Below are 14375 nucleotides of genomic sequence, written 5' to 3'. Positions count from 1 at the left end.
TGGACCGACCTGAAAACGCTCATTTTACCTCGGACTATAGAGAACAATCTTCCACTTGCTGTTTATTTTTGTTGAGTAAATTATGTAGAATTTTATGCTAATTTAAGCTCGTGGGATTTATTTTTGTTTATCATGCATGGCGCTGCTGCTGCAAAGAGAGTTGATTTTCATGGCATTCAAACCCTGGGTATTTGTTTGCCCGTGACAATAAACAGGAGCGTGTTTATTTGTCATTTTGGGGAGCGCAGCCTGTGGGTTACATCCATTGCTTGCAGGGTAGGTGATGGTGAAGTTCTGTCCCAAGTTTCAGCAACAAATAAACCGGTGAAGGAGCGAGGAGGGGTGACTGGAGCGGCCGGCGGGCGGGGAGGGCCGGCTGCCCGTGGCCGCTGCACGTTGCTCTCGCTAGGCGGACGGACGTCAGGTGCCCGCCGGCCCACAGGCTCCTCCCTCCGGCCCTGCGGTTAGACTGAGCGAGGATAACTCCTGGTCCCGGCCCTTGCCCCGGCCCAGCCCCGAGCCCGCTGCCATGTTCCGGCGGATTCTGCAGAGGGTAGGTGCGGGGGACGAGGGCGGGGAAACGGGCGGATTGTCGGGGGTGGGTACGGCCTGGATCCTGCTCCGGCAGCCGAGGCCTCGCACGATCGGCCGATCTGCGGCCCCAGCTGCCACCGCCGGCGGCCCTGGGTCTGGGGGCTGGGCCGGGCGGGTGCGGAGGTATGTACCGCCAGTGAGAGAGTGACCTCCCACCCAGTCCCCCCGGTTCAGCACCCAGCGAACCCCAATCGGCCCACCCTCTCCCATGGGCCCACACCACCACGCCCACCCCTTCTGCCACTTACCTCTCCTCATCTCCTCCACTCCCAGACCCCTCCTCCCTACACGCCCACCCGAATCTCCTCTCCCTACCTGTCTCCTCTGCCCATCCCTACCCCTCCTCCTCTCCCCATCCCTACCCCTCCTCCTCCCTCTCCCCATCCCTCCCCCTCCCCCTCTCCCCATCCCTACCCCTCCTCCTCCCTCTCCCCATCCCTACCCCTCCTCCCTCTCCCCCCTCTGCCCATCCCTACCCCTCCTCCTCTCCCCATCCCTACCCCTCCTCCCTCTCCCCCCTCTGCCCATCCCTACCCCTCCTCCTCTCCCCATCCCTACCCCTCCCCCTCTCCCCATCCCTACTCCTCCTCCCTCTCCCCCCTCTGCCCATCCCTACCCCTCCTCCTCTCCCCATCCCTACCCCTCCTCCCTCTCCCCCCTCTGCCCATCCCTACCCCTCCTCCTCTCCCCATCCCTACCCCTCCTCCCTCTCCCCCCTCTGCCCATCCCTACCCCTCCTCCTCTCCCCATCCCTACCCCTCCCCCTCTCCCCATCCCTACCCCTCCCCCTCTCCCCATCCCTACCCCTCCCCCTCCCCCATCCCTACCCCTCCCCCTCTCCCCATCCCTACCCCTCCTCCTCCCTCTGCCCACCCCTACCCCTCCCCCTCTCCCCATCTCCTCCACTCCCAGACCCTCCTCCCTACACGCCCTCCCGAATCTCCTCTCCCTACCTGCCTCCTCTGCCCATCCCTACCCCTCCTCCTCCCGCTGCCCACCCCTACCCCTCCCCCTCTGCCCACCCCTACCCCTCCCCTCTCCCCATCCCTACCCCTCCTCCTCCTCTCCCCATCCCTACCCCTCCCTCTCCCCATCCCTACCCCTCCTCTCTCCCCATCCCTACCCCTCCTCTCTCCCCATCCCTACCCCTCTTCCCTCTCCCCATCGCTACCCCTCCTCCTCCCTCGCCCATCCCTACCCCTCCCCTCTCCCCATCCCTACCCCTCCTCCGTCCCCATCCCTACCCCGCCTCCTGTCCCCATCCCTACCCCTCCCCCTCTGCCCACCCCTACCCCTCCTCCCTCTCCCCCCACCCCTACCCCTCCTCCTCCCTCTCCCCCATCCCTACCCCTCCCCTCTCCCCATCCCTACCCCTCCCCCTCTCCCATCCCTACCCCTCCCCCTCTCCCCATCCCTACCCCTCCTCCTCCCTCTCCCCACCCCTCCTCCTCCCTCTCCCCATCCCTCCCCCTCCCCCCTCCCCCTCTCCCCATCCCTACCCCTCCTCCCTCTCCCCCATCCCCACCCCTCCTCCCTCTGCCCACCCCTACCCCTCCTCCCTCTGCCCACCCCTACCCCTCCTCCTCCCTCTCCCCATCCCTACCCCTCCTCCTCCCTCTGCCACCCCTACCCCTCCCCCTCTGCCCACCCCTACCCCTCCTCCTCCCTCTCCCCATCCCTACCCCTCCTCCTCCTCTGCCCACCCCTACCCCTCCCCCTCTGCCCACCCCTACCCCTCCCCCTCTGCCCACCCCTACCCCTCCTCCTCCCTCTCCCCATCCCTTCCCCTCCCCCTCTCCCCATCCCTACCCCTCCTCCTCCCTCTGCCCACCCTACCCCCTCCTCCTCCCTCTCCCCCCACCCCTACCCCTCCTCCTCCCCTCCCCAGCCCTACCCTCCCCCCGCCCCATCCCTCCCCCTCCCCCGCCCTCGCCCCATCCTCCCCCTCCCCCTCTCCCCATCCCTACCCCTCCCCCTCTCCCCATCCCTACCCCTCCCCCTCTCCCCATCCCTACCCCTCCTCCCTCTCCCATCCCTACCCCTTCTCCTCCTCCTCCCTCTCCCCATCCTACCCCTCCTCCCTCTCCCCACCCCTACCCCCTCCCCCTCTCCCCCATCCCTACCCCTCCTCCCTCTCCCCATCCCCACCCCTCCTCCCTCTCCCCATCCCTACCCCTCCTCCTCCTCTCCCCATCCCTACCCCTCTCCCCTCTCCCCACCCCTACCCCTCCCCCTCTCCCCAGCCCCACCCCTCCTCCTCTCCCCACCCCTACCTCTCCCTCCTCCTCCTCCCCCAACCCCCTACCCCTCCTCCTCCTCGCTCTGCCCATCCCTACCCCTCCTCCTCCTCCCTCTGCCCATCCCTACCCCTCCTCCTCCTCCTCCCTCTGCCCATCCCTACCCCTCCTCCTCATCCCCCCTCCTCATCCCCCCTCTCCCCTCCCTACCCCTCCTCCCTCTGCCCATCCCTACCCCTCCTCCTCCTCCCCCCCCTCTCCCCATCCCTACCCTCCTCCCTCGCCCATCCCTACCCCTCCTCCTCCCCCTCTCCCCACCCCTACCCCCTACCCCTCCTCCTCCTCCCTCAGCCCCATCTCTACCCCTCCTCCTCCTCCCTCTCTCTATCCCCACCCCTACCCCTACCCTCCTCCCTCTCCCCACCCCTACTCCTCCTCTCCTCCCTCCCTCTCCCCACCCCTACCCCTCCTCCTCCTCCCTCTGCCCATCCCTACCCCTCCCCTCTCTCCCATCCCTACCCTCCTCCCTCTGCCCATCCCTACCCCTCCCCTCTCCCCACCCCTACCCCTCCTCCCTCTGCCCACCCCTACCCCTCCCCCTCCCCCACCCCTCCCCCTCCCCCTCCCCCACCCCTACCCCTCCCCCACCCCTACCCCTCCTCCTCCTCCCTCTCCCCACCCCTACCCCTCCCCGTCCCCACCCCCTCCCCCTCCCCCTCTCCCCACCCCTACCCCTCCCCCTCTCCCCACCCCTACCCCCTCCTCCTCCTCCCTCTGCCCATCCCTACCCCTCCTCCTCCTCCTCCCCCCTCTCCCCACCCCTACCCCTCCTCCCCTCCCTCTCCCCACCCCTACCCCTCCTCCCTCCCTCTCCCCACCCCTACCCCCTCCTCCCCTCCCTCTTCCCTATCCCCACCCCTCCTCCCTATCCCCATCCCGCCTCCCTGTCCCCATCCCTACCCCTCCTCCCTATTCCCATCCCCATCCTACCCCTCCTCCCCAGGTAAGGTAACAACACCCACACCTCCAACATGCCCAGTCCCTCCCCTCATTGCTCACACTATTCTATTCTCACACCCCCTTTCCCCACCTCCTCCTCTACGCTGTCCAGCTTACTCTCCCTGATGCCCAGCTTTGCACCCACACTCCTTCCTCTCTTGCTGTCCCTTCTAACCCCCAGCCTTCCCCACCCCCCCCACCAACCTCCACCCTGCACCCACAAAATTGGGCTTGCTAGTCCCAACCCCTCTTCATCCTCTCCTTTGGGCTTGTACACCCCATTCTGAGACCCTGTTTACTCCGTTCATCTCTGCTCCGGTCTTGCTCTTGAGGTTGCCTTGGGGAGGAGTTCTGTTTTCAAGTTTGCAAGCTAAGTGATCAGGTGAAAACATGGCTGAAGCAGTACAGTGGATTCTATTTAATTGGGACACATTGGGGTTAGTACATTTTGGCCCAATTAAGCGGCTGCTCCAATTAGCCAGAGTTTCATGGAAGAGTTAAAAAAGGTGTTAAAAAGACAAGTAACACACAGAGAATGCTGGAGGAACTCAGCAGGCCAGCAGCAGCTATGAAAAAAGTACAGTGGCTGTTTTAGGTCGAAACCTTTCATAAAAGGTAGACTTTACTGTTTTCCATAGATGCTGCCTGGCCTGCTGAGTTCCTCCAACATTGTGTTACTTGGGTTCTACCATCTGCAGATTTTCTCTTGTTGTGATTTGAAAAAAAGACAAACTCATTTTAACTGAGTAACAAATGATGTGTTAAATGAAATACAGAACAAGTTAGAACACTACAGAACTATAAAACTGTGTATTAGTTCCTAATAGCTATTGACGGAGGTCACTGCCATGTTCTTTTGATTGACTGTAAAAGAACAAATCTGGTCACCAAATGGACTACCTTCATACGATGCTTCCAACGATTGCATCTTCCAAACTTTCATTTTCATTGTAATATTCAAGATGATTGTTGATACCTTAAAATTCTTCGTGATTCCTTACATGCTAAAGCAAGGAAATCATTTCATTTTCACTCCCGGCTGTTTCTGGTATCTCCAAGCCTGAGTGCTTGAAACTGCACTGAGCAAAACAGTTCTGAATTGTCTTACCGCCAATTATCAGTAACAAAAATCACTGCATTTTGAACACAATCTCACACAACTAACACTATTTAAAAATTGTTCACTCTTAGCGTGATATCTGTGAATGGCCACACAAGAGCACGCTACTGAACAGTTAGAAACAGTTCGGCAACATTCTCCTGTCGCAATTAAGCAGCAGAGTATCCCAAATAAACAAAGGGAGTCGTGGCTATTTTCCCGATTAGTTTTTGTTCTTTAAAGGTTGTCCCAAATAAGCAACTGTCCTAATTAACCGATGTCTGATTAATTGAAATCCACTGTATAATGCAGGAAAACATGAGGTTATTTACTGTGGTGTACAGGACAAAGGCACGGTGTTTTGTTTTTGAATGATGAGCAATCAGGAAATTATGTTCAGAGGGATTTAGTTGTTCATGTACATGAGTTAAGCATGTTGGCTCTATTAAGGGAGTGATGGTGTTTCATTGCAATTGTGTAGAACTTGGCTGAGTTCATATGTGGAATGTTGCGTACAATTTTTGTGTCTTTGTTTAAAAAAAAGGATATAGTTATTGAGGGAGTGTAGTGAAGATTCATCTCAGAATGGTTCCTGGGATAGTGGGATTGTTGTATGGGGAGTGCTCGTTTAGCCTATGCTTAGGCACTCTAGAGTTGAGGAAACTGAAAACTGATCTTGCTGAAATTAATGATTGCGACAAGGAGCTTACTTCCCCAATTGGAGACTCTAGAACCAAGTTTCATAGTCTCAAATGAAGTTGCAAATTCTTTAGATCTCAGATGAGAAGCTTTCCTACCCAATGGATGGTGAATTTTTGGAATTCTGTATCATAGGCCGAAGGTCGTTCACTCTAGAAAGACATTGATAGGTTTTTGGAGGTTAAGGGAAAAGATTGCCCATGATCAGGATGAGCAGGCTAGTAAGCCAGATGGTGGGCTCCTGCTCCTGTTTACTGTTGATTGATTGATGATAAAGATGAAAGGTAAACAAAGTTGTGACAAGAATTGGTAGGGAAGATGGATGAAAATTAAAGATCTAGGACAGGGGTAGGCAACCTGTGGCCCGCGGGCCAGATCCGGCCCACGAAGGTATTTGGACCGGCCCGCAAGCAAATATTGGGATACTATGCTTATCTGGCCTGCGAGCGATTTTTTCCTTATTCTGAGTGTTTCACACGACCACACTGATGGACATGCATGGTGTCTCGTTACACTGGCCCCAGGTTCCGTTTTGTTATACGAATGACGGGAAGGCAGACTACCTTATTGATATGTATTAGATACTCTGTGCACGCGCAGGTTTCAGATGGGATCGTTCAAATTTGTAAACAGAAACAGCGTCACTGTGTTGTAATAAGAAATCCACGCTAAATATCCAGATAGTTACATGTGCTATGATACTTGTTGAATAACTAGCGTTTTGAAATAAAATCAAAGAAAAAAAATTCCAATGGCAATGAATGCAAAACGCAGGAGGGTAGACACTGCGTGCTGCAATTTCCAAGACACTTGGACACTAGATTACTTCTTCATCGAGCAAGCTGGGAAACCAGTTTGTCTCATTTGCCTAGAAAATGTTGCTGTGAAGAAGGTGGCAAGTATCAGGCGACATTACGAGACCCGCCATAGTGGAAATTTTAACAAATTTACTGGGCAAGCAAGGAAAGGTGAAGTTAAGTGAATGAAGGCTAGTTTCAGAGAACAAACGTCATTTTTTGCCAAGAAAAGCAGTGAAAATGAAGAAAATACCCGTGCCAGCTATGAAGTCTCAAAACGTGTTGTCTCAAAAAGTGCGCGTGCACAGAGAGTATCTAATACATATTAATAAGGTAGTCTGCCTTCCCATCATTCGTGTAACAAAATGGAACCTGGGGCCAGTGGACACTGTATCAGAAATTTTTCAAATGGAGATGCAGTGTGAGGACATATTGAGATCGAAATTTCATTCTGAAGATGTGGCAGTGCTTGACCGCTATAGAAAATATATTCATCCAGTGGGAAGTATCCTAACTTAGTGGACCATGCAAAGAAGATGGCATCATTGTCTGGCAGCACTTACCTGTGTGAGCAATTATTTTCAAAAATGAAGCACACCAAGAACTATTTGAGAACAAGACTGACTGATGCCCATCTGGATAATGTCTTGCTCTTGGCATCAACAGGTCTGACACCCAATATTGAGAAGCTTTCAAGCAACAAACAGCATCAAGTTTCACATTGATTTATCAACTGTTTGCATTAAAATTTTCTTTTTTATTATACTTAATTTACCACCATTCAATGCATCATATTCATACATTTTATGTTTAAAGATTCTGTGTCCTTTTTAATAGATTCAAAAGATGAAAGATGCCTTGTTTGAAATAAATTGCAATTAAACTGAGTTCTTTGATTACTAATTGGCATCCTTGGTTAAGCATGAATGATTTTCTAGCATGTGTTATTCATTAATTTGAGGCAAAACATAACTAGATGTATTTAAATGGGCAATTCCCATATTTCAAGTTTTTTATGACATTTATCTGGCCCACTGTCCGCTCATTAATACGTGATCCGGCCCACAGAGGCAAAAAGGTTACCGACCCCTGGTCTAGGATATAACCAGTTCCAAGAGGACCACAACTTTGTCGTGGTTTGGAGGCTTGTGTGCCTCAGTGACCCAGAGAGCTCTGTTGGCTGGAGTCAGGGCTTTATGCTTTGGCTCTTGGGTGGGTCACCCTTGCCAAACAGGTCAAAGGGTAGAGGCCAGACTAAGAGTGGTCCACCTTTCTTCCAAGTTTGGAAGTTTAGCTCAGGGCTAACAACCCTGACTGGTCAAACAAAACTGTTAGAGAAACAGCAATGAAGAATCCTTCTACATCTGAGTGAGTCTCCACCCAGGACCTGCATGGCTAACAGTAGTGAAAACTGAGAGGAAGCTACTGGCACAGTGAAGGAAGCCATAAACACTGCCGAGATCAAGACCAACACTGGTTTTGGAAAGACAGCTGGAGGACCTTCATTGCTGCCCTAAACACCTGCAGGCGTAACAGTACACAAAAATAAACTGCGCTGGATTCCCATTCATACCTGCAAGTGCTGTGCAAACCAAAATGCTTGAGCCATACTTTGTCTATTACTTGGCCTCCGGTGCAGTTGAAACAAAAATAATCACCCGTTCTAGACAAGGCTGGCGTACATTGCTCCCACATGCCATTTCTTCTGCCCATCTTGCCAACTGATCAACATCATCCTGTCCTTACAACTATGCTCACCATCACTAAGCCAAATCTTAGACATACCTAACAAACATTGATGGTTCAGTCACCTCTGGTTCACCACTGGTCACAGGCTTCCAATTGTAAAAACAGCCCTCCTCGACCATCATCATCTGACTCAAATAACCTGGTTTGGTGCTAACTTGCTCTGGATTCCATGAGTTCTAACCCTTGCGATCATTCTAACTGGTGGCAGCTTATAATTTCCAGCTGTTTGTGACAAATTTAATTCAAAGCCTTAAATTGTCTCAGTGTAATGTGAATTTGGATTGTTACATAGGTTCTAAGCAATGTAATAGTGAAGATTATACTTTGGCATGGTCAGTGTGGTTTGAGAGAGAGGACTATAATGGAGTAGTACAGCACAGAAACAGGCCCTTTGGCCCACTTGGTCCATGCTGGCCAAGATGCCCGTGTAAGATGGTCTCATTTGCCTGTGTGTGACTGATATCCCTCTCAACCTTTCTGATCAATATGCCTGTCCAAGTAATTTTTAAATGGTGTTATTGTACCTGCTTGAACCACTTCCCCTATAGCTCATTCCATATACACACCACCTTCTGTGTGAAGTTGCCCCTTGGCTTCCTTTTAAGCCTTTTCCTGTCCTACTTTAAATCTATGCGCTCTGGTTTTTGATTCTCTTTCTCTAGGGAAAAGGTTGTGTGCATTCTCTCTGTCTGTGCTGCTGATGACTTTACAGAAGGTCATTTTTGAGTTTCTTGTGCACCAAGGGATAAAGTCTAGCCCATCCATCCTCTCCCAATGATTTAGGCCCTCACGTATTGGCAGTGTTCTCTTAAATCATTTCTGCACTCTTTTCGGTTTAATTTTTTCTTTCCTATAACAGGGTGACCAAAACTGTACACAATATTCCAGATACTATCTCATTAACATCTTGTAAAAATGAGACATAACATCCCAATTTCTATAATAAGTCCTTTGACTGATGAAGTCTGACTTTCTTCATCACCCTGTCTATGTGTGATGCCACTTTCAGGGAACAATATACTTGTACACTTGGGTCTTTTTGCTCAACCTTTCCCAGGACCTGAAGCTAGTGGATACTCTGATAGTGGAAGCTCAAACATTTCCATTCACTCTGAAAGTCCTATACCCTAACTCCAGAATACGCTCGAACACTACCATTCTCTGTGAAAGTCCTACCGTGGTTTGACTTCCCAGAGTGCAACACTTTGCACCTATCTGCATCGAGTGCCATTTGGCTCACTTACCTGGTTGACCGCTTTACTGTATTTTTTGATATCATGTCTATGATGCTACCTATTTGTTTTGTTTGGGTATCCCACTCCTTGAGCCTACCTACCCAGCCATCCATTGTGCTCACCTCCCTCTGAATATGTTTTTACACAGTGGGGGTGGGAGTTACTCTGGCATACACAGGACAAGGATGTCCTCTGGCACGAAGGAGGGGGGTGAGATTCAGACAGCCTTGCTCTAGCACACGCCATCTTGACTTGAAAGTACGTTGCCATCTCTCATTGTCGCTGGGACCTACTGAGTCTCTTTGGAAATCCAGTTTACAGTGATCATGAACTGATCTTACAACCACTTCACTAATCTATCACAACCTCCATTCTCTCAGGTTAGATTGAGTGAGCTAGGGCAGAGGATGAGAGGTGACTTGATAGAGGTGTACAAGACGAAAAGAGGCGTAGATCGAGTGGATAGCCAGAGGTTTTTTCTTAGGCTGGAAATGGCTGACACGAGAGGACATACTTTTAAGATCATCAAACATAGGAGCAGAATTGGGCCATCCAGCCCATCGAGTCTGCTCCACCATTCCATCATGGCTGATGTATTATCCCTCTCAAACCCATTCTCCTGCCTTCTCCCCGTAACCTTTGACACCCTGTTTAACCAAGAACACATCAACCTCAGTTTTAAATACACTCGATGACTTGGCCTCCACAGCCTTCCACGGCAATGAATTCCACAGATTCGCCCCACCCCCCCCGGGCTAAAGAAGTGCCTCCTCATCTCTGTTCTAAATGGATGTCCCTCTATTCCAAGGCTGTGCCGTCTGGTCTAAGACCCAGTATGGGAAACATCTACTCTGATAGGCCTTTTAATGTTCAATAGGTTTCAGTCTGTATTAGTGTTTATGCTTCATGCGAACATCTTCATCCACCACCTCACCTCACCTCACCTCACCTCACTTCGTTTAGTTTATTTATGCTAATCCAGTTTCTCCTTAAGCTTCCTCCTTGTTACAAGTACTCTCTGTGGCAACAGGTTCCAGATTCTCACTTCAAAAAAAATGAAAATACTGGTCAACACACACAAGATGCTGGAGGAGCTCGGCAGGTCAGGCAGCATCAATGAAGAGGAATAAGGAGTCGACGGTTTGGGCTGGGGTCACTCATGAGGACTGGACAGGAAGCCCAAATATGAAGCTGGGGGGTGGGGGGGGGGAGGAAGGAGCACAAGTTGGCAGATGATAGGTGAAACCAGGTGAGGGGCAAGGTAGGTGGGTCGCAGAGGGATGATGAAGTGAGAAACTGGGAGGTGATATGTAGACGAGGGAAACAGCTGGAGAAGAAGCGATGTGATAGGAGAGGGGAGAGAAAGAGAAGGGGGAGGGGCAGCAGAAGGAGGTGACAGGCAGGGGAGCCAGAATGGGCAATGGAGACAGAACGAAGGGAGGGGGGTTGAAATATGAAGTTAGAGAATTGGTGTTTATGCCGGCAAGTTGGAGGCTACCCAGACGGAATATGAGGTGTGGCTCCTCCAGTCTGAGAGTGACCTCATTATATCAGTAGGGGAGGCCGTGGACCAACACGTCATAATTGGAATGGGAAGTCGAATTGAAGTGGGTGTCCACTGGGTCAGGCAGCATCTGTGGAAAGAATGTCAGGTAATGTTTCACCGGAGTTGAGTGAGGCAGAGAGAGCGAGGATGTGATGGTTAGAACAAAGAGTGAGAGTGTTAGGGGCAGGTAGAGTGCTACAGTCACGTAGTGGTTAGTGTGACGTTATTACAACGCGGGGTGTTCTGGAGTTCAGAGTTCAATTTTGGTGCCGCTCTGTAAGATGTCTCTGTACATTTACCCTGTGGAATGCTGGGGTTTCCCCGGCTGCTCCCGTTTCCTCCCACAGTCCAAAGACAGACTGGTCAATGTAAATTGTCCTCCGATTGTAGGTCAGGGTTAATCGGACTTGTGGGGTTGCTGGGCAGTGCAACTCGAGTGGCTGCGCTGTATCGCTAAATAGAATAAAATAAAAATCAGATTAACTTTCTTTGTCTGATGTGTTGCTAATGGTAAGGTTGTGGAACATGACCAGCAGGCCAATCTTCACAGAGAGGAAAAAAAAAGAATTTAAGGAATAAATGAGCCAAAATGATGTCAGGTGATGTCTGGATTTTAATGGAAAGAAAATGTGAGAATCTAAAGTTAGAGGTTTGAATATTGAGTCCAGAAGGCTGCTACAGTGTACCCAGGTAGAAGGTGTTTGGCCTAGTTGTAACAGTGCAAGGCACAGCAGAGGGAAGGGCTGGGGTGGTATGGTGAATTAAAATAGAGAATCCTCATCATCCTATGTAAGGAGCACTTTGAGTAAGGGAGGATTCCCTGAATTCCTTATTCAATTCAACGATGACTCTCGTATTAATGGCCCCTTGGAACAGCTTTCCATGTTAACCCTTTCAAACCCAGTTGTGATTTTACAGATTGCTGTCTGGTCACCTCTTGGTCTGGAGAAGAAGTTCGGTCGTCCCTGACATGTTTATCCTCTCCGCCTGGTGTCCTTGTGAGCTTGTTTTGCTGCTCCTGCCCTCAGGAGGAGTTTATGAGTCCATGTTGTACAGTTAGCCACTCTGCCGTTGGTGTGTCTCAGGGTAATTTCCTTGCTGCCTGGGATGGGCACTCTCAGACACATGGATGGTGCCCATGCTGGGAACTGCTATCATGGTCCTCTTTCAGCTGTGGAGGGTAACTGGAACCCCTGCGCTTTCCTGCCACCAGCCCAGAGTTCAGGAAGAGATCGTATAAACTTCCCTTTACTTCACACCCCAGTCTTGGTGAGAAGAGGCTGCTCATGCATCTTTGAAAGACCATTTGAGGCCTGACAAGACTGTTGGGTATTGGCTTATTATTGTCACAGGTACTGCGATACAGTGAAATGTTATGTTGGCACTGGAATGTGTGGCATATGTGTTGGCTATTAATGCAAGTGATACATTTGACTGTACGTTTCGATGTACACATGATAAATAAACGAATGTTGAATGCTGAAAAGCATTTTTGAATACTGTTTGTACAGATCCAATGAACTGGAGCAGGGTAAAGCAGTGACAGTGCTGAACGAGTGTAAAAGCTACCAAAAATGTGCAGTGCAGGTCAGTGATAATGCGTAAGATCGTAACGAGGTATGTTGTGAGGTCAGGACTCCAGCTTGTGGTACAGGAGGTCTGTCCAAGAATCTGATAGCAATGAGTAGAAGCTGCCCTCGAGCCTGGTGGTACGTGCTTTCAGGGAGGATGACCAGGGTGGGTGGGGTCTTTGATTCTGCTGGCTGTGTTACTGAGGTAATGAGAAGTGTAGACAGAGTCCACAGAGGTGAGGCTGTTTTTGCGTGATGTACTGAGCTGTTGTTTCATTAGATAGCTCCAATTGCCTTGGTGAGGTGTGATTCATATTTCATACTGAATGTTTGGGAGCCATTTTGTACTTTGAGTATGGCTATTGTGCATAGTGGTTGAGTCATAGGCCACGATGACATCTTACCTCATACCCCCAATACAATTGCAGTGTTTTAGTATTTGCAGGGCTACTGTAGTTTACAAACTGAATGATGTCTCCTGTAATTCTGCACAATTGGGTCTTGCCTGCAGCTCTGCTCACTGGATTGGCAGTGATGTGTGTGATGCTCTTTGTTCCGTGACTGGTTTGGGATCAGTGTTTGACCATTCCCTCCTTGAGCCTCTTCCCATTCAGCACAGTGGTTAAATTCTGCAGACTGGCACGGATAGTAAAGCTGCTGTGACACAGCTCCACTGGCTTGGGTTCAGTCCTGACTGCCAGTGCTGTTCACGTGGAGTTTGCAAGTTTTCCCTGTGACAGTGGGGGCTTTTTCTGGGTCCTCTGCTTTCCTTGTGCAGGTTGTAGCATTAATTGGCTTCTCTTAATGATCAAGAGTGTGTAGGTAGGTGTTAGAAACTGGGGGGGGTGGTGGGAGTTGATGGGGGTATTCACATTGAGATTTATTTATCACACGTACAGTGAAATGCCATTGTTTGCATTAACACCCAGGGGGCAGCCTGCGTGTCACCGCACATTCCAGCTCCAACATAGCTTGCCCACCATGTTCAGCACAACGAGCAACAAGACAATGACTTTAAAGCAAGCCCCTTACCCCACACACACGCACACACACACGCACACACACACACCACACACACACACCACACACACACACCATACACACACCACACACACACACCACACACACACACCACACACACACCACACACACACACCACACACCGACACACACACACCCCCCACACACACACACCCCACAGACACACACACACACACACACACACACACACATGCACACACCACACACACACGCACACACCACACACACACGCACACACCCCACAGACACACACACACCCCCCGCACACACCCTCCCACCCCCCACACACCCCCCCACACACACACACCCCACAGACACACACACACACACACACACACACACACAACAGACACACACGCACACAGACACGCGCACGCAAACACACACACACCACACAGACACACACACAGACACACACACACACACACACACACACACACACACACACACACACACACACGCACGCATACACCCCACACACACACACACGGCCCACACAGACACACACACACACCCACACACAGACACGCACACACACAGCTCCACGACAAGCCTCCAAGCTGTGGCCACTGGGCTTTGACGTTAGACTACTGACTGACTTCTGGGCTCAGATTGTTGGTGTTGACTCCTGGACCAGCCAACGAGGGGACTCAGAACACCAGGCAAGCTCCAGCCTTGAACTTTGGACATGCCCGTCAGGCTTGTCTGGCCTTCAGATGCGGATCATAGGCCTGGACCGCGAATGTTCTTCGTCACCCGTCCACGTGGACTTCGAACAGAGAATGCAGAGTGGAGGCCTGACTTCTTA

The 14375-nt window shown here is 51.3% G+C and overlaps 1 protein-coding gene across 2 annotated transcripts in view; it reads left to right on the top strand.

Moving 5' to 3' along the window:
• Nucleotides 1-316: 316 nt before the first annotated feature.
• Nucleotides 317-14375, top strand: part of eea1 (early endosome antigen 1) — a 135798-nt gene continuing 121739 nt past the window's right edge. Inside the window, exon 1 of one of the 2 annotated variants that reach the window (XM_072241645.1) lies at nucleotides 317-553. In XM_072241645.1, the coding sequence (XP_072097746.1) occupies nucleotides 530-553 (24 nt within the window). In that variant the 5' untranslated portion in view covers nucleotides 317-529. The remainder of the gene's footprint in view (nucleotides 554-14375) is intronic. The other variant, XM_072241646.1, reaches the window with a different exon arrangement.

This window comes from Mobula birostris, chromosome 23, assembly GCF_030028105.1.
Source record: "Mobula birostris isolate sMobBir1 chromosome 23, sMobBir1.hap1, whole genome shotgun sequence".
NCBI lineage: Eukaryota > Metazoa > Chordata > Chondrichthyes > Myliobatiformes > Myliobatidae > Mobula > Mobula birostris.
This window is presented reverse-complemented; position numbering and strand designations above follow the sequence as displayed.